The 18,006-nt window shown below is 43.9% G+C and overlaps 2 protein-coding genes across 4 annotated transcripts; one reads left to right on the forward strand and one right to left on the reverse strand.

The window, feature by feature from the left end:
- Positions 1–1,034: 1,034 nt before the first annotated feature.
- Positions 1,035–12,036, reverse strand: raf1a (Raf-1 proto-oncogene, serine/threonine kinase a). Of its 3 annotated transcripts, none has more exons than XM_060041652.1 (18): positions 11,548–12,036; positions 10,065–10,290; positions 9,781–9,893; positions 9,589–9,691; positions 9,328–9,485; positions 8,525–8,617; positions 7,228–7,381; positions 6,590–6,709; positions 6,366–6,390; positions 6,108–6,223; positions 5,488–5,605; positions 5,143–5,227; positions 4,725–4,901; positions 4,570–4,616; positions 4,117–4,235; positions 3,395–3,523; positions 2,418–2,552; positions 1,035–2,329 (listed from the first exon to the last, which is right to left on the reverse strand). In XM_060041652.1, exons 2-18 carry the CDS (start codon positions 10,263–10,265, stop codon positions 2,126–2,128), a joined length of 2,097 nt encoding a protein of 698 aa, XP_059897635.1. In that variant the 5' UTR covers positions 10,266–10,290; positions 11,548–12,036; the 3' UTR covers positions 1,035–2,125. The 3 variants fall into 3 exon arrangements, with proteins under 3 accessions (XP_059897635.1, XP_059897708.1, XP_059897794.1); XM_060041725.1 differs by lacking the exon at positions 11,548–12,036 and adding an exon at positions 10,911–11,537; XM_060041811.1 differs by lacking the exon at positions 6,590–6,709 and having other exon boundaries at positions 11,548–12,034.
- Positions 12,037–13,897: 1,861 nt separating this feature from the next.
- On the forward strand, positions 13,898–17,494 carry cnbpa (CCHC-type zinc finger, nucleic acid binding protein a). The gene is made up of 5 exons (XM_060042398.1): positions 13,898–14,058; positions 15,535–15,745; positions 15,848–15,913; positions 16,093–16,291; positions 16,465–17,494. Exons 2-5 carry the CDS (start codon positions 15,538–15,540, stop codon positions 16,580–16,582), a joined length of 591 nt encoding a protein of 196 aa, XP_059898381.1. The 5' UTR covers positions 13,898–14,058; positions 15,535–15,537; the 3' UTR covers positions 16,583–17,494.
- The last annotated feature ends 512 nt before the right edge of the window (positions 17,495–18,006 follow it).

Raw genomic sequence — 18,006 nt, forward strand, 5'->3', positions numbered from 1 at the left:
GACCATGCAGGTGGCCCGGCTGTTGCAAGTTTTGCTCAGGCCAAATCTCACCACACACACACACACACACACACACACACACACACACACACACACACACACACACACACACACACACACACACACACACACACACACACACACACACGAAGATATAGGGCATGTGTCTGTATTATAATATCTTGATCGTAAAAATCAATAATGCCATTTGGGTTGGTTTAAGACCATTTGTTTATAAAGCATCCTCACATTTACACTACATAAAAACTTCAACATAATTTATGCATGAAATAGGCATGAAGAGTGATTCTAAGATGACCCTCTAGTGATTAAGTGGGATTGATCACACTTCTGTATGGGAAGTTGAACTGCTGTTTAATGTTGATTGTTTTTTCTAATCTCTGCAGCGTGTTATGAAACAGAAACAGAACCGACAAACAATATATATTTATAATAAATATTTATGCCAACGGCCTTCTTCCGGTCATGAAGCGACGGTGGAAAAGTAAAACACATTAATCCTGAAAGTAGCATAATATTTTCCAAGATCCCATCTGCAGTTTAAAGTTTGCAGGCCAAGCTCAACAGGATCTGCTCTGTGCTGTGCTAAAGGTCATAATTGACACAAGCAAAACATATCTATGTATACAAATATTAATAAAACATGCCTACTGAAATTTTAAAACATTCAGCTTTTCCACCACGTCGAACTTGACTTTTTTTTTTTTTTAAACCTTGGCGTTTTCCGGTAGGCTTGCCAACAGCAACACCAGAGTTGGGAATTTCAGAGAATACCCTGTGGTGGCGTGTCTGAGCCGGGCTCCCCAGTCAGTTAACACCGTGCTGCTACTGCTACAACATACATCTCACCCAGACACGGCTCCTCCATGTGGGAGAATACTCACCAACAGCCAGAGAACAACACAGGCAGCAGCAGCAGCAGCACCATCGAGTGGCTTATTAGACGTTATGTTTACTGTCACAATATGGGAATCTCGCTCTCACACACTCAAAATAAACGGCATACAACTCAATTTAGCGAAGAAATTTAACTTAATTTTATTAAAACAGCATTGAATAAACTTTGACAAGTTTAAAATAAAAAGTTTAATCTCCTACCAGACATGAAAAGAAAAATGAAAAAGTTGATTATCCTCTCAAATATTTAGTTTTTTAAATATTTAAGACAACAGCCAAAATCTCCAGCTCATGATGATACTCAAAATGAGGTTGCTTAAAAAAAGCGTACGGCATCTATAACAGAGCCACAGGCAAAACTATGCTCAGACATCGCTTTAGCTAAAATGTGCAAATCAAAGTTTTCCTCAAGTTATGTACGCTTGCTTTCAATTGGCGTATATTCTTCCACAATCCCCATTTCAAACCAAAATATGAAAAAAAAAAATACAGGTAAGGGCATTTAAAAAGGGCATTTAGCGCAAATATAATTTCCCAAATCTATATCAGATTGATTAAGACACTGAATAAAAAACAGAAAAAAATACACCAAATCCCAATTGTGCAAAAAAAAATTAAAAATACATCCAACCGCTTATTTTTGTGAGCCCCACGTGAGGCGACACTGTGCGCGGTTGAGGTTCAGGCTTTAAAGGCAAGTAGGCATTCAAAAACGTCCTCTTCATCGGAAAACTGGGCCAGCAGACGCAAGCACAGCCCCCCCCCCCCCACCTAAAACCACAAACAGCCCAGAGTCAGAGAGAAAACACCCGTTCCTCTCTTTTCCTTCAATGTCAAAATAGTTTCTTTCTCTAGGTAGGTTCTGCGCACACATTCTTTTTACACATTTACACTTTTCCTTCTACTGTCCCCCACCGCGGGTAAGCAAGTAAGCAGGCCTCTGGACACATAGTGATGACTTCAATTCTACCACATTTATAAGCCACACACACACACACACACACACACACACACACACACACACACACACACACACACACACACACACACACACACACACACACACACACACACACACACACACACACACACACACACACACACACACACACACTTGTTCATGTAACTTGTATCCTGTTGGTTTCTTTGCAGCATTATGTGGAAGAGTTGGGACGTTTTGGGACCGCTTCAGGTTTGTTTCTATATGCTACAACTCGTTGGACATGTATGAGAAAGACGAAGGGGGCATATGCAGCGGTGACAGGCGCGTCTGGAAGACCGGCAGGCGGGTGGAGGTGAGGGTGCAGACGTCGATGTCCTCGGCGTGGGACGCCCGGTGCAGAGAGGGCTCTGAGGTACTGCGGTTGATCTTAGGCAGAGCATGCTGCAGCAGCTCGATCGAGGACAGGATCTGGAGTCACAGAGCATAAACAAAGATGGACACATCCAGAGCAGACCAGTGCAACACGTGCTCGGGTGTGGGGCGTCGTACTGCGTACCTGAGGGAACAGAGGGCGTTCCTCCTTAAGCTTCTTGATGGCGTCGGCCACCAGTCTCTTCATGGCTTTGGGACAGCTCTTGTAGAGCTTACTGAGGTCAGGGGACAGGTAGCCTCGACCGACCATGAAGATGATCTGGGAGGGGGACAGACTGTGGTTACAGAATACACCAGGGCCTGTATGCGTGGGTTCAAGTGGAAAACGTTTGACAGAGTATTTGCTTACGTGTACTGGGCAATCATTTGGTGGATAAAGACGTGAACATTTATATTTTTTTGAATTGAATGAGCCAAAAGTGCCATAGGACCGAATAAAAACGTTTCAGCAAACTTTATTTCAGCCTTTATTGTCAATGGCCTATTTAAGCCGAATAACTGATTTGAGCCAAAACGGATTCCACAGTACACTCGTTAAACTAAACGTGTCCTTAGGGGGAGTGATCCAGTTTGGTCGAGGAGTGGACGTATAACTACATAAAAAAGCACCCACCCCCACACACACACACACACACATGGTTTGGTTACGGAGTCTAAATATAGACAGGTGGCTCCAGGGTGACCGCTGCCATTGGCTGATGGGCCCAGAGCCAGCACTACAACCCCCTGTTTTAACAGCAACCCGGAGCCTGTGACCCCCCCCCTGACCCCCCCACTGCTCTCCATTGGGGCCTGACAGCCTGGCTCCACATGGGGAGCGGGGGCTGGGAACGCAACCCTGACATGTGTCCAAGAAGTGGGTCACCCTTCCAGTTCTGCTGTATGCTAAACAAACAAAAAAAGCCACGCCTTTTCGTGTGATGACATACCGTGTGGTTCTTAAGCAAAAAGTGAGATAGAAGACGCAAGGACGAAAAGCTGAATCTTACCAACGAACAGGTCCCTGTGCCTGGTTTAAAAGACAACAGCAAGTGCCCCCGGTGGTTGCATATGGACGCCCCCCCCCCCTCCACCCCAGAAGGACCATGCTTCTGCCCTCACCTGGTCTCGGTCTATCAGAGCGTACGGCAGTTCTCCCGTCATGAGCTCGTACAGAACCACACCGTAGGAGTACACGTCTGACTGGAAGCTGTACGGGTTGTTGTCCTGCATCCGGATCACCTCGGGGGCCTGGGGGAGGGGGGAAGGAAGATGACCCTCCTTCAATATCATTAGGATTTCAAATTGTACCGTACTGGTTATTATTTAGTCATTTGTTCGAGGGTTCTATCCCAAGAGATGAGTAGTAAAGCTCTGCTGAGTGAGGAAGCTCGCTCAGCAGATATAAGGCTATTATAGAGGCTAGATCTGTCTTCAGACAGTGAGGCTGCTGCACATAAACCTGGAGGGCGGGGTGGGAAATAGATTTTTAACAGGTGGGTGGGTTCGTTGCGTCTTGGGTATAGCGTCGTCAACGAACAGCAAGCTCCCGAGCCTCGACATTTGAATCATCAAAAAAACAAAGCATGCCAACCATCACAACGCTAGGAGTTACAGTTGACTATAGACGCAAGTCTAGGCATGCGTCATCCCTCTACATCATACAGACGTATACCGGTTGTAGGCACAAAAACCTTTGAGGGCAATATACGAAAAATACATGCATCGAATAATATAAATGAGAAATTGGCATAGATCGTGGTACTGAATTTAATCAACTATTGGGGACCCAATTCTGACCTAACTATGTCATTTAGTGGGAATTTAAGAGTGTGTAGCGTTACCATCCACAGTATGGACCCCGATGGCTGCTCCACCTGGTGGGACCCGCTCCACCGGGCCTTCACCGTGGCCAGGCCGAAGTCCCCGATCTTCACCGTCAGACCTTCATGCAGGAAGATGTCTGGGAGGGAAGGTGTCAGGGAACCACAACCAAAGCAAGAAAACAGCAAGAGAACAAGATTCTACTAGGGCTGCACTCTCAATCTACCAAGCCAACTCAAGAGTCACCTTTTCAATACGATGTTAGGACAATTTGTGAAGAAAATGCATATGAATATATCTTGCTTTATGGAAAAAGCCAACAATGGTTGGCTTTTGATAGACTGGGAGTCAACTCAGCACAACTAAGCTTACGAATTTTAGGATGCAGCCCCAAAATCGACTACATTTCTACGATATAAATGGCATTCATTTGATTTCCATCCACATCTATTACACAGCAATAGGAAGGATACTGTTGGACTTCATGTCGCGGTGAATGATGTTCTTTGCATGCAGATAGCTAAGAGCAAAGGAAGGGGGGGTGGGTGAACAGAACATACATTATTAAAGACACATCAGCACATGTTTATCAGTGCAACATGGATGGCTGCTGTGCCGAGGGCCTCACTCCATGCCCTGTGCAGTCTGCCGGGCGATGTCTATGAGCTGGAACATCTTGTAGTTGGTCTCCTGGACGTGCAGGTGCTTGTACAGGCTGCTGCCCTCGCACCACTGCGTGACGATGGCCAGGTTGTCCTTCGTCATGTAGCCCATGAACAACAGGATGTTGACATGACGCGTCTTCCTGCAAACAGAGGGGAGTGGAGGCCGTCAAAAACAATGAGCTTTACGGTTGGAAATGAAAAGAGGATGCGTTCGAGGCGGGAAGATAAAAAGGAATGGGGGTTGAGGCATGATTGCGTCTATCGGAGCAGTTCGACAACCCCACGAGAAAGCTGGTCGTAACCTGGTTACCGCTGTAGCCCGGTTTCCAAACCTCCATCTAAACACCGAAGCCCAGTTCGGTAACCCAGTGTATTCCTTACCTAAGGACGGCCACCTCATTTCTGAAGGCCTGAAACTGCTCCGGTGTTGGATCCGTCACCTTCAGGATCTTCACGGCGACGTCACCTGATGGCAGTGGAATGAACACAGGTTTAAGGAGTGTCACATAAAGTCAAGACCGTAGCCCAGGATTGATGGAGAGCTTTCACAACGGAATGCACAAATCACTTCTCCCCAGGCGTCTGTGGAGCTCTACATTTCCTGAGAACCTGGAGTGAGGGGGGTGTCTATAAAGGTAGGCCCATGAAGCCCTTTGAGAGCCTCACGCTGCTTAAGGACTCGATAAAATAGACCAGAAACATTTCCCACATAAAGATGAGTCGCACCGTGCCATTTCCCTTTGTATACCGTCCCAAAGGAGCCGGAGCCGATACGGGACTGCAGGAAGACCTCGGAGGCCTCGATCTCCCAGTAGTAGCTCGAGTCCCGCTTGTCCCTCGGCCTCTGCAAAACAACAGCACGCACAAGGCAGACCATCCCACTGAAGTTAGATGGACAAACATCATGTACCGCCAACAAATGGAAGTCAAATCAAAGAGTGTAATATAAGGGGACTCAAACACAGAGTCCTGCCAGATTCATACATCATCATCAGACGTAATATTCTAGGGATCTAATGGACAACGTCGGTCGGGTTGATCAACCTTCTCTCCTGGCATTCAGTGCGAGCGCTCGAGTCACCAATGTAAACAATGGCAATAGGGCACTAATGGCTTTTTAAAATCAATGCGTGTCGGTCAGTACAGAGTTTGTGTACAATTATACACATAACGTCTTCATCACAAAGACCAAAGTGCTCAACTGTTTACATTCGTGGCAGGCCCGGTCACACGCACACAAGTGATTTTGACAAATAAAGATTTGTAACGGTTGTTTCAGTGAAGCGAGGAGAGATGATCGAGACGCAGCGCTGCTCATGATCAAACATGATATTCCAGGGACTCACGATGATATTCTTCTCCTGAGTGTTGAAGGACGTGGCCCGCTCCCGCTGGGCCGGGGTCAGGGTTCTATGCTGGGCCGGAGCCCAACCAGTGGGGCTCTGACTGGGAGAGCTCTCGGCTGTGGGCCACAGGTTTAAATATTTAGCATGACTGCACACTGCCGATAAGTGTCTGGTGAATTAATGCTTCTGAAAAGGCGGCTGCCAGGAAGTGACTTAGTGTTGATTACAGAGTGGTGCAATGGCCGGCCAAACACTTACCAGAATCATGATCCCGCATGGCATCCTACAGAAGGAAACAAAAAACGAAGAAGAGAAGAGACTTAGTTTCCATAAAAAGTCCATAAATCTTTTAAATCTAGTGAGACTCAAGACTCCATTGTGTCTAATGTCACCAATAGCCATTATAAATACAGATACACGTTTGTGTTTTTTTTTTACATGGCATGCCATTCAGACTGCACACGGACAAGCCACTTCCTAACCTTGTCTGGGCTCTCAGATGCCGCCTCAACAAAAGAGTGGGAGAATTTCACAATACCTACTCTCCTCTTCAGCCAGAATCTATGGCACCAGGAGCTGGGGGAGGCAATCAGGCAGTCTAGCTACTCCACATGAGGGGAGCCACACACAAGGGGACGGTTAAAAAAAAGACAGGAAGGAAAAGGAAGAGATAAAGAAGAAAAATATTTTTTTAAAAAAGAAGACGGGGAGCAGCAGCAATAGACAATTGCAAAATGGAGGCTTTTATGAGAGGGAGATTAACGAAATTCATGCGGGAAGTTAAAGTTCTGGAGAAACTTTGGAAATAATGCTAGCGGGACACATAAACATCCAGAAGATAGAGTAGAAGAAACTAAAATGCTTGTAAGGAGCTTTGGAAAGTGGGTAGAGGCTTGAAAGCACGGGAACAAGAGATAATATGAAGGACAGTATTCAGGTGGAGTTGCTTTGCAGAAACGACAGCAGACAAACGGGTTAGGAGAGGTGGGATGACGAGTTTGCCACAGGGTGGGATTCTGATCTCACACACGGGGGTGGGAGAGGGGGAGGATGTTCTGAGCCTGGGGGGCATGGACCTGGAGGAGTCAATGGGTCGGTGGGGGTGGCCGTGTGTAGTTACCTCAATCATGCTGCTGTCGACGGGAAGGGTGGTGCTGACCATGTGGACGTTGGGGGTGGAGGTGGAGCGCTGCCTCTGGGACAGAGAGCCCACTGTGGGCGGGTACGGCGTGGTGTAGTTGAAGGCATGGGGCGTAGAGTAGCGATGCATAGCGCTGGCAGAGGAGAGGGGGGGAAACTTTAGCAGAGATAAGGCTTACACAAGGTTGAGAAACATTTTTGTATTTGCACCACCACCCTGTTGTATCATAGACCAGAGCATGGGAAACGGAGCAAATACTGCCACGAGCTCTCTGCCTCACTGCACTAGATTCTGGGGTTTCCTAATCAGTTTGCTTTTGGGAGTAAAGTGGGATTTAAATGTAAATCGCACTCATCGTTCTTTGACAAGGAAAGTGCATTTTATGGTGAATGTTTGTATGGTTCGATTAGACATGATATTTTATATCTTGATTGATAATTGAGATGTAAAATATATTAACAAACAAGAACTGGAGCATTTGATCGTTTTAGCAGAATTGTTGATACAATACTATTGCTTTAGATGTTTGCCAATAAACATGTAGGCCTAGAATTATGGTACAAAGCACCAACTACTAAATCTGCATTAATTCTCCAAACAAACACATTTTTGGTCCAACTTTACTGATTCTTATTTATTAATATTGTAAGCTCTGCAGCACAATCAAACATGTTGCTGAATTTATGGACGAGGATAATAACCATTGTACCGGACCGTACTTTGTGTTCAGTGTTCAGAATCCCTTCGGTGAACCACCGAATTCAATCATTGCGTACTCCTTTATGAGAGCATATCGTACACTTGGCCATAAACCACCATGTTTAGAAAGAGTATTGGAGATTGCAACCCTTGGCAACACCATGTTGATACTTTTAAGGGTACTAATTGGGCTGTCCAAGAACCGTAAGAAAGGAAAAACTCCTTGAAGTGTTTCTAAAACAACAGACTATTTACACACCTCCCTCTTTACATCACCTCTATTGACTGGTAAGACCCAATAAAGCCAAAAAAGGAATTGGAGAAAAAACACACACCACAACAAATTTAGACAGCATATAAATACCTAAGTTGCCATGCACAGGGGCCAAAGTATCAGCCCCATTAAGTGGTTGAATTAATTTACTTACTGGATCACATGTTTAAGCTTCTGGTGTTCCTTGTACTTCCTGCTTACAACCTAACCTTTGTATGCAACTAGTAGTAAAGTGTCTCCCCCATCCAAGAGATCTAACACAGAAGGTGATCATGGGAGCAAGGCTCTTGAAGTCTGCCTTACCTATTGGGAAAACGAGACAAGGACTCTCTCATTCGCCGAGACGTCAGTGGGGGTAAGGACGGACCACCACTTTCTCCTGGTGTTGGGAACAACCTGAAGACAAACACAACCTCAGTTACTCAAAAGCTATGAAAAATAATAGCATAACATTTAGTATCTTTGGTGGCCTGTTATAACCCCGTCCAATAATTTTTCTGATTTAATTGATTGGTCTACCTGTCTGTCTACCTATCTATCCGGCTTCCTGCCCGCACCCTAATTGCTCATGACTGGATCGTCGACAAGGCTATTGCTAAAGCTAGCGAGCTAGTCATATGTTTTTCACAAAGCTTTTTGATGAGTTACTTTCAAACACTTGTTTAATCCGGCTGGTTTCTCCAAATTGCATACCCTAGCTTTAATTTGCAGATGGAAAGGAATAATTTCAGGACATATCACAGACAGAGGCTAGTTTCCACTCCTTAAGGTTGCTTGCAAAACACAGCCTTGAGTATTCCATTCTCAGTGCAAGAATGCAAAGCGGTACACGTAATCCGGAAGTGAATAAAGCAAAATACCAAGGTTATCAGACCATTACCGCCTATTTAAACCGATTACTGGTGATAAAAGTAATTGGGATAGACATTAGAAACTAGGGACGCAGAATACTGTAAATGCTAATAATACTCATGGTTAAGTCCCAAATGCGTCTTTCACTCACTATTTTACAGATTAAGGTATACTCCAATAGGATGAAACCAAACCAAATGTATTGATAATGTGTGCATCTGATGACTAAACAGGTGCATTAACATCACACTTACAGGAGTTGTCTGATATTGCTCCAGTCCACACACATTGTAGGGACTTTGGTGCTACAATGCTCATGGAATTTGTAGCCACACGTTTGGCAACGGAAACCATTCAAAAGAAACTTCTGGCAAATGTCACAGAAGGCCAACTTGAGAAATGTTTTTCTAACCTAGAAATGGAAGAAAACATATTGTGAAAGATATCTTAAGCGTACCGTTATGTGTACAATTATTAAGAGTTTATTGATGCGTTTGTTTTCAGGAGGCACTCACAAAATTGTGTGTGGTGAGAGGAACGTGATCCAAAACTTCCACCAGCAGCTCTTCCCCGATCAGCGATGTGGAGTCGGTATTCCAATCCATCCGGAATTTTTTACTTGAAATTGAGAAAAACAATTCATGGTCAACATGGGAAGGCCACCACTCTAATAAAAGCAAAATGCATTGTGCCTTTGCGGGCCTCACTTCCTCTGGCCCGGGTGCAGTCTGAAGACGGCACAGCACTCCGGCTGCAACCCGCGCACCTTCAGAGCCTTGATGAGGCAGCTGTGCAGGGTTAGACCTGGTCGCACGTTTACCTGAGAGAAACACAAACACACACTCAGTCAGTACCATGGTGACAAGCGCGGCATAGCGCACGGTGCCGTTTCAAATCACGTTGTGCGCGATCAAGACAGCCTTAATAATACCCTGGCCCGGGGTCTTTAGCGCGGCTAGCTAGGGCGCCAAGCCAAGGCCCGACCTCTCACCACGGTGCGCTGCTGGTTGGGGAGGTACACGCGGATTGTGCTGCTGGCCTTTGAGTCAGGCATCTTGCCGTCGTCTGAGGAGCGGCGCTGGTAGGGGAAGCCTTGGACCATGGTAGGGGAATGGCAGGGGCCCTCGAACACAGAGTCCTTCATTCCAAAGCCGTTGCTCAGGGTCTTCCACGCGCACTGAAGGTGCTCCATTAGCGAGAAGAGTGCTCTTAATAGTCTGAAACACACACACACACACACACACACACACACAAAATCACCTCCTCAGTATTAGTGTTAAAAAAAAGTCATTTTGGAACAATGTTGACGTTCTTGTTAGTTAAGTAATACATAAATGATAAGCATTTGTAATGTTTGTTTATATCTCTAGTCTGTGTTCTACTCCTGATCACAGAGGTCAGCCGGGATATATTTGCAGCAGGGTTTCAACAAACCCTTTGACACAGGCAACCAATGAAGATTTTTACATGACTCATCATAGTATCACTGGCTATGACTATTGCACACGGCAGTTGAACGTTAAATAGGATAGCTACTAGGGCAAACTCTGAATAAAGCACATCTTTATTTAAAATAAACAGTGAGAGGTGAACAGCCACTTATATTTTACAATTCAACAGTTGTCCCAAACATTACAAACTTAATATCAGCCCACTGTTGCCAACATAAATACAGTCTAAATAGGCTCCGGTGTGTTGTGCGGTCTCTCCGCCTGCCCATTTCGCATAGTTTTGCATTCTCAATATGCATTATGCACAACAATCCGTTCACCTACTCAAGGGCTCATTTAATGCCATAAACTACCACATAAGTCCTGCACTTCTTCTATCTGCTCACATTAGCTCGCAGTCGATGGGGTTGTTCGTTTGCTGTTAACATCACAGAACAAAAAAAATGAAGAGAAGGCAAAAAATTGTATAGGCCAGCCAGTGATTTGGTTCCTTGTTGCTCTCGTCCTTGATATTCTTTAACTACTCGGTTAACAAAAACGAGAGGGGCGTCCACGGCCCTTCAAGACCGCTGTAACAATCTTGTTTATGGTCTTCAAAGTCATAAATGTATGTGAGATCAATGTCAGCCAGTCAGCTAGGCATATTGTAAAATACTCGCACCTTTGACAATAGAACAAGCAGGTCCACGGATACTCACTTTTAGCAACGAGCATGGCGGAAAAACATGCATGAGAAGTAGGCTACTTACGTAACAACTCATGTAATTATTTGACGATCAAAACGAGGAGGTTGTTAAAATGCACAATACGTGGAATGGTCTGTAGGCCCCTGCAGCGAACTTCACAATCATCCCTTTCTACTCCGTTTAGCCTCGATTTAAGGAAACGGGAGGACATTAAAAATCAATTCGACCAAGAGTAACTCGTTAGAAGTGGAGGGCTTTTAACATTTGTGTGCGTTACAGAGACCCCGAAACCCGTATAAAAGCTGTAAATAGGCTGCGGGCCTGTGATCCTACTCACCAGAACGAGTTAGAAAGTTGCGCTCCGCCATAACTTCAGGAAAAAGTGGCGTCGATGACATCATCATATTCGCAGAGCTCTGAAGAGGGCAGATCGTCGACGGCGGATCAATGTTTCGACGTTAACCGCGTCAAACCGACCCGGGTCCGATCAACGCCTACCGACGAAAACTTTAAAGTTGATCACTACTATCCATTACATGCATATTAGTTAAATCCTCCATCCGCAAAATATTGTGTCCAATCCCGAGCGAGTCTCAAAAAATGACGTGTATCAACACCATCCGTTGTAACATTTTATTTCAATATCGTGAAACGTTGTTAAGGGATCAGCCCTCGACGTTCACTGAGAGTATAGTTATCCGATTCATAATTAAATACGAAATATTAAAAAGGGTGAAGGGTTTAAGTTAGGGGGTCCTGCGCCTGTCTGACGCCAGTGATTGAAACTGGACCTCGCAGTCATAACAGGACCTACAAGCAGCCATTCTCCACTGCGCATCGAGCACCCAGCTCTGGGGCCCACCCACTTCCACGGAGATCATGATTCTCGGTATAATGGCGAAATCGTCTGAACAGTTGGAAAAGTGATTTTAACTCCTGTGGTTTGTTGTCTTGATTTAACGATTAAAAAGGTGTAGGTGTAAGGGCAATGTGTATGGTTACTTTGCATACGCTGAGCGCTGGTACACCACGCCTTGATTCGTTTGTGACGTAGGGCGCATCAGCGTTGATTAAAAACTTTGATTATGAGTAATGCAGATCATACAATCATACATCTATAGAGGTAGTAGTTATTATCTTCATGGGCTGTATTGGAAACGTGGATGAGACAAAATGACTGAAATACTTACATATAGGCAAAATGTACACAAAACAAAATATACATAAGACAATAATTCAGCACGTATGAACTATAGGCTATCCTTTTTTTTATATGTATATATATATATATATATATAAAATGCTGACGAATAAACGAGTTTGGCATATAAAAAGTAATGTTACATTGTCTTTTCTTCCGATTTTCAAAACAGACGTTTCAAATGTATACACACATACACATTCAGTGACAGCCAATACATCATACAAAAATGATTGTCTGTAGTCAGCAGAAAACATATAAAGCTGCACTATTTCTGAAACAAAGCATTTTTTCCAATAGCGTCTGTGAAACCTGCTACTTACCATGTGTTCACCATGTCTGTAGCATCCCAGGCTCGGTCCCCTGAGGTACCCTATCATCACAGATGGTTCATAGGGTCTGGCAGAAAAAAGAGCCTTAACAACATTGCAATACTTACAGTACAACCTCACCGATATAATGATCTGGGCATGACAAAATTGCAGGATAAACGTTAGCACAAACAATGGCCATGTCCAATACAGTATCTGGTCTGTCTTGTTAACATTGAGTCTCAGCTTGTCTATCTTAATGTGAAAATTCTTAAGTTTAAAATTAAGCCTTTAGCCTCATCTGGCATAATATTATCCAACGAATACTTGGTGTAAGGGGATGAGGGCAGGGCTTTGTCATTGTGGGGCCTTCTTAAGGTACTCCTTTAGGTTTGTCTATTGTTTAGAATGGTCAGGTTTCTACATTTCTGAACGACAGGCAAATAAAGGCCTCAACGGTAATATGATAATCATATGTACGTTTAATTTCTTGCAGAAATACTTGACCTGTTTAAATAAGGTTGGATAACTATTTATTTAATTAACAAACCATACCACCTTAAGACTCAGACGATCGCATCTTTCCCAGTTATTGATCCAACCAAGCTCTCATGCAAGTTAGCTGAAATGCATATAGGCCTGATTTCCAATGGACTTTTGTGTCTCACACACAGAGACACTCGTCGCTGTGTGTGCATGTGTGTGTGTGTGTGTGTGTGTGTGTGTGTGTGTGTGTGTGTGTGTGTGTGTGTGTGTGTGTGTGTGTGTGTGTGTGTGTGTGTGTGTGTGTGTGTGTGTTTCAATTTAGTTTAATGGTAATTGATTTCAGGATTAGTTTGGTGTTATTTATTTTGTTGTTTTGGTTACAATACATCAGAGGCATCAAACTACCATGACAACTATATGATATTGGGCTAGGCAATACATAAATGGGAAACTATATATGACTATGGAATTATAATATTAACGTCCGCTAAAAACTAGAGGCAGGAAGGGACATTACTATTATAACTATACACATTTTTCTAGTTTATTTTTCTATATTTCAATTATATTTTGTATTTATTAATTCTGTTTAAATAAATAAAGCAGGCCTGGCTGAACGAGGTCCGACATTAGCATCGAAACCTGGAGAAATCCTCCACAGTGATTGGTTATTGGTGGAGGCGGTGTCCAGAAACTCTGCAGCCTGATTTGCTGGACGCGCAGACCGTGGCCAACGACTGCGCTTTCTTTGACTCTATAGTATGAATGACGCTCCAGAAACTCGTGTTCACACCGCCTGTAGCTCAGAGGAGGAGGCGTAAACAGAATCTTAGTAGTCATAGCTGAAAAGGTAAGAAATACACTCATATTCTTAGCCTAATCTTCTCAAAACAATGCGATTTGGGTATGTTATACGTTTTACTAAGTGCAAACCGATGCCTGTTGGTTATTTTTCATTGAAACGCACACATTGTAAGAAGGCATTTACGGGACATCGGGTTCTCGGCCTGCTAGCGCTTCTGAACGACTTTGAGCCATTAGATCTCTGCGCGGGAAAGGTTCTCGATTATTCATTGTCCAGTGGTTTTAATGAGAGTTTATGTCCCATGCAATCGGTGTAATTCCTCGATGGCTAGCCAACGACCCCCAAATGAGTCGTAACGAGCCGCTATCGTCGACGTGGTCGTGTGTCTGTTGTATTGAAAAGGTGGCGAGGCTAACACGCGGTGTCTCGTCGAGTACGCAGTTGCGTCAACGTGACAAGGCCCCAACGCAGGGATAGCTGCTACACATCGCTTCGTTTTGTGTAATGCGACATTTACTTTTGTCGGTTAGTTCATTGCGATGTAAATGTTCCATTCAATCCAAGACTCTTGTCTGGAACGAGTCTTGTATTAATCTGCGCTATTATCTAACGCTACCTCTCCAAGACTGATAGCCTAACGCATGGATGCTACATGACTAGCTGCAGGAGACACGGCGTGCGTTTAATGGCATTGATTTCGACTGACGTTACTTCGTTTTACCTTTCGTTTTAGTATAATATTCTACTGCTACGTTCTAGTATAACCTCTTAAGCCTGGATGACTGTTAAAAAAAATACATTTCATACAGCAATGTTAAAGGATTCACACGAGGTAGTCGTGTTGCATAGACGGGCGTCTTAACGATGGGAGTAAATTATGGCTCGATTTGCCCAACATGGCCAAATGCTTTTGGCCATGCAATGTTGCATTGTATTCAACTGTGAAAATAGATTGAATCTCGTTTTATCACCTTCCCGACTTGGGTTGCATTCTATAGTATTACTCGGGCACGGTGAGTAATGTGGTTAACGTTACTTATTAACTCGCATTCTTCATGACCGATGTTTTTATCACCGTCAGCACACACTTTGGAGAAGTTTGACCTTTGGTGATCACAACATGATTCCATTGATGAAATCATGTAAGTCAGCCGAGTAGCGAGCTATCCCAGTGGTGTGGAGAAATAGGCTAGCCTATAGGTAGTTTGTACCCACTGCATACAGGCCTAAAATCCCTGAGTTGGTAGTATAGTAGATGTATGACTAGCATTTAACCGGTTGAGCAACAAATGTTGCTTATCAATTCAAGGTTTTGGGGTAACCTCTGTAGTCAACCTCTTAAATATCCCTGGGGAAATGAATGCAGATACATGTTCATGACATTCAATGTATCATTTTTGCCTATGCTATTCAGAACATATTATTCACCTGATCTCAGATAATTTGCATTGGGGGGGTTATTGCTAACACAAATGTTTCTCCAGTGAGTTCTGTATTGTAACACGTCTTGTTTTGACTCAGATAATGGACAAGTCCATCAACGAGTGTTTCGGTTGTCACCGTACTGGACATTGGATCAAGAACTGCCCACTTGGGAGTGGAGGCGGCGGCGGCGGTGGTGGTGGTGGTGTTGGTGGTGGTGGTGGTGGAGGAGTCGGTGGCGGTGGAGTTGGTGGTGTTGGGGGTAACGGCGGCGGCAGGGGACGCGGCAGAGGCCGGGGACGCGGCAAGGGTAAAAATAGTCACTATGAACATTACTGAGAGTATTCCCTCTGGCACATTGCTTGAAATGTAAGGAGCCACACTTTTATAACCCTTGACGCTTTCTCCACAGACCACTTCTGCTTCAGGTGCGGGGACCAAGGTCATATTGCAAAGGATTGTGGGCAATCTGAGGATGGTGTGTATTGTGCTTGTAGAATAAATGTTTTGGTTGTAATTTTCTATATTTTTGTTGTGCAATTCATAACTTATTCTGTAGTCCCCAATATCTTCTTTCAAGCAAACCAATTACTGATTGGTTGGAAAGGTTGAAATTAGTTTGTTAATGAAACGCATATTATTTGCGTTGCGGAACAGCATGCTACAACTGCCACAGGAGTGGCCACATCTCTCGGGACTGCACAGAGCCCAAGAAGGAGAGGGAGCATCACTGCTACAGCTGTGGCAAGACGGGCCACATGGCTCGCGAGTGCGACCATGCCAATGAGCAGAAGTGCTACTGCTGTGGAGGCTTTGGCCACATCCAGAAGCTTTGCGATAAAGTGAAATGTTACAGGTGAGGCCACTTTCTTTTATTTGTGTGTGTATATAGATAGATGATACAATTGTTGCATACTTGTGTTTTTTTCTCCCTCAGTAAATAGGTGTATATGATGTAAAGGCTCTTGATATACGTGTTGAATATTACGTGTGTCTCTAACTACCAATGTGCTTTTGCGTCTTCCCCAGGTGTGGTGAAATTGGTCACGTTGCTATTCAGTGCAGTAAGTCCAGTGAAGCGAGCTGCTACACCTGTGGAAAGACGGGCCACCTTGCGAAAGAATGCCCCAGCGAAGCCACCGCATAATCAGTGCCCTTGGTTGCCCCTCCGTTTTTTTCAGATTGATGGTTGGTTGTATTATTTTCTCTGAATCCTCTTCACTGGCCAAAGGTTTGGTTGACAAGAGGCTAGTCCCAGGCCAGTGAGCCTCTCGACATAATACAATGAAAGGGGTGAAAAATATCTTTCTGCATTCAATACAAAAAAAGTGTTTTAGTTTGATAGTGGTGTTGCGTATAATGCTTTGTTAAAGAAACCCCCCCTTTCCAAGCCACTGGCGATCAGAGATGGAATCTGAATGGGACTAAACATACGGCATGTATAGGACCTCTGGCCTTGAGAGCAGTGAGTCTCGGTAGGATGAGGGACCGTATGGGGAGTAAATGGATACCATGGGCTCCCTGGTATGGTCATTTTGGTTTGTTAAAGTGGGCTAAGATATTGAGTTTGCCAAGAGTAAGAAAACCGAGTAGGAAAACCGTTCACAACATGATGCATCTGAGCCCTACAAGCAGCAACGTGGGCGGAACATATTCAAACATGCTATATTGCTAAGATATAAAAGTTTTGCAGTAACAAATATCTTTTATATATAAATCTGTTAAAATTTAAATGTCAAGTGTTAGCCCAAGGTATGTTTTTCTTTAAAAATGTTTTGAATTTTTAGTTTTCCTTTTCTTTTTTTTACCTTGGCTGGAATTAGCATCATTAACAGTTGTCAAGTGTGAATTAGGAGTCATTTGGGAATGGAAAATGTTTTCTCAGAAATCAAATGTTATTTTTGTACAATATCACTTAGACTACTGTAAAAATACCATTTGCTTGTACTCTGTTTTTAAGTCGGAAGGAGAATGCAACTTAAGTCCTAAAAAAATAAATAGAAATGTAATTTTAAACTATCAATAAAGCTGGAGGAGCACGGGGAGAATCATGTTTCAATATCTTGTATTTTTGAAATGATTTGTAGGTGCTCAATCGTTATACTTTAAATCACCGTTTGCAGTAGATGTACCCACTAGAACATGACTGACCTGCAAAACAAACATTGAGCAGTGGGCCCAAGTAATTACCTTTTACTGGGACTAATATTAAAGAAAAAGTAATTTCTACCAGTACTTGGAAAATGTCTCAGCCTTTCTGTGAATTTTGGTCTTTAACTTCCAAGTGAGCTCCTAAGGTTAACCCAGCGGCTCAACTTTCCAAGACAAATTCCTTCTGGTTGCACTTGCAGCGTAAATTTAGCCGGTGTAAGTTATATAAAGCCCTTGCATGACTGCAGCAGGCTACATGCCAGTCACAGCTGCAGCCAGTTGCCCAACTTGGTATATCTAGACTTGGACGGTAATAGTTCCATGCATGCTTATTTAATGCAGCTCCATGCTTGTATGTGTAATTCTAAACAAAGCTGTAAAATGGTACGCATTCCCAATTGTTTAGATTTATTCCGTGTA

This window comes from Gadus macrocephalus, chromosome 1 (assembly GCF_031168955.1).
Source record: "Gadus macrocephalus chromosome 1, ASM3116895v1".
Classification (NCBI taxonomy): Eukaryota; Metazoa; Chordata; class Actinopteri; order Gadiformes; family Gadidae; genus Gadus; species Gadus macrocephalus.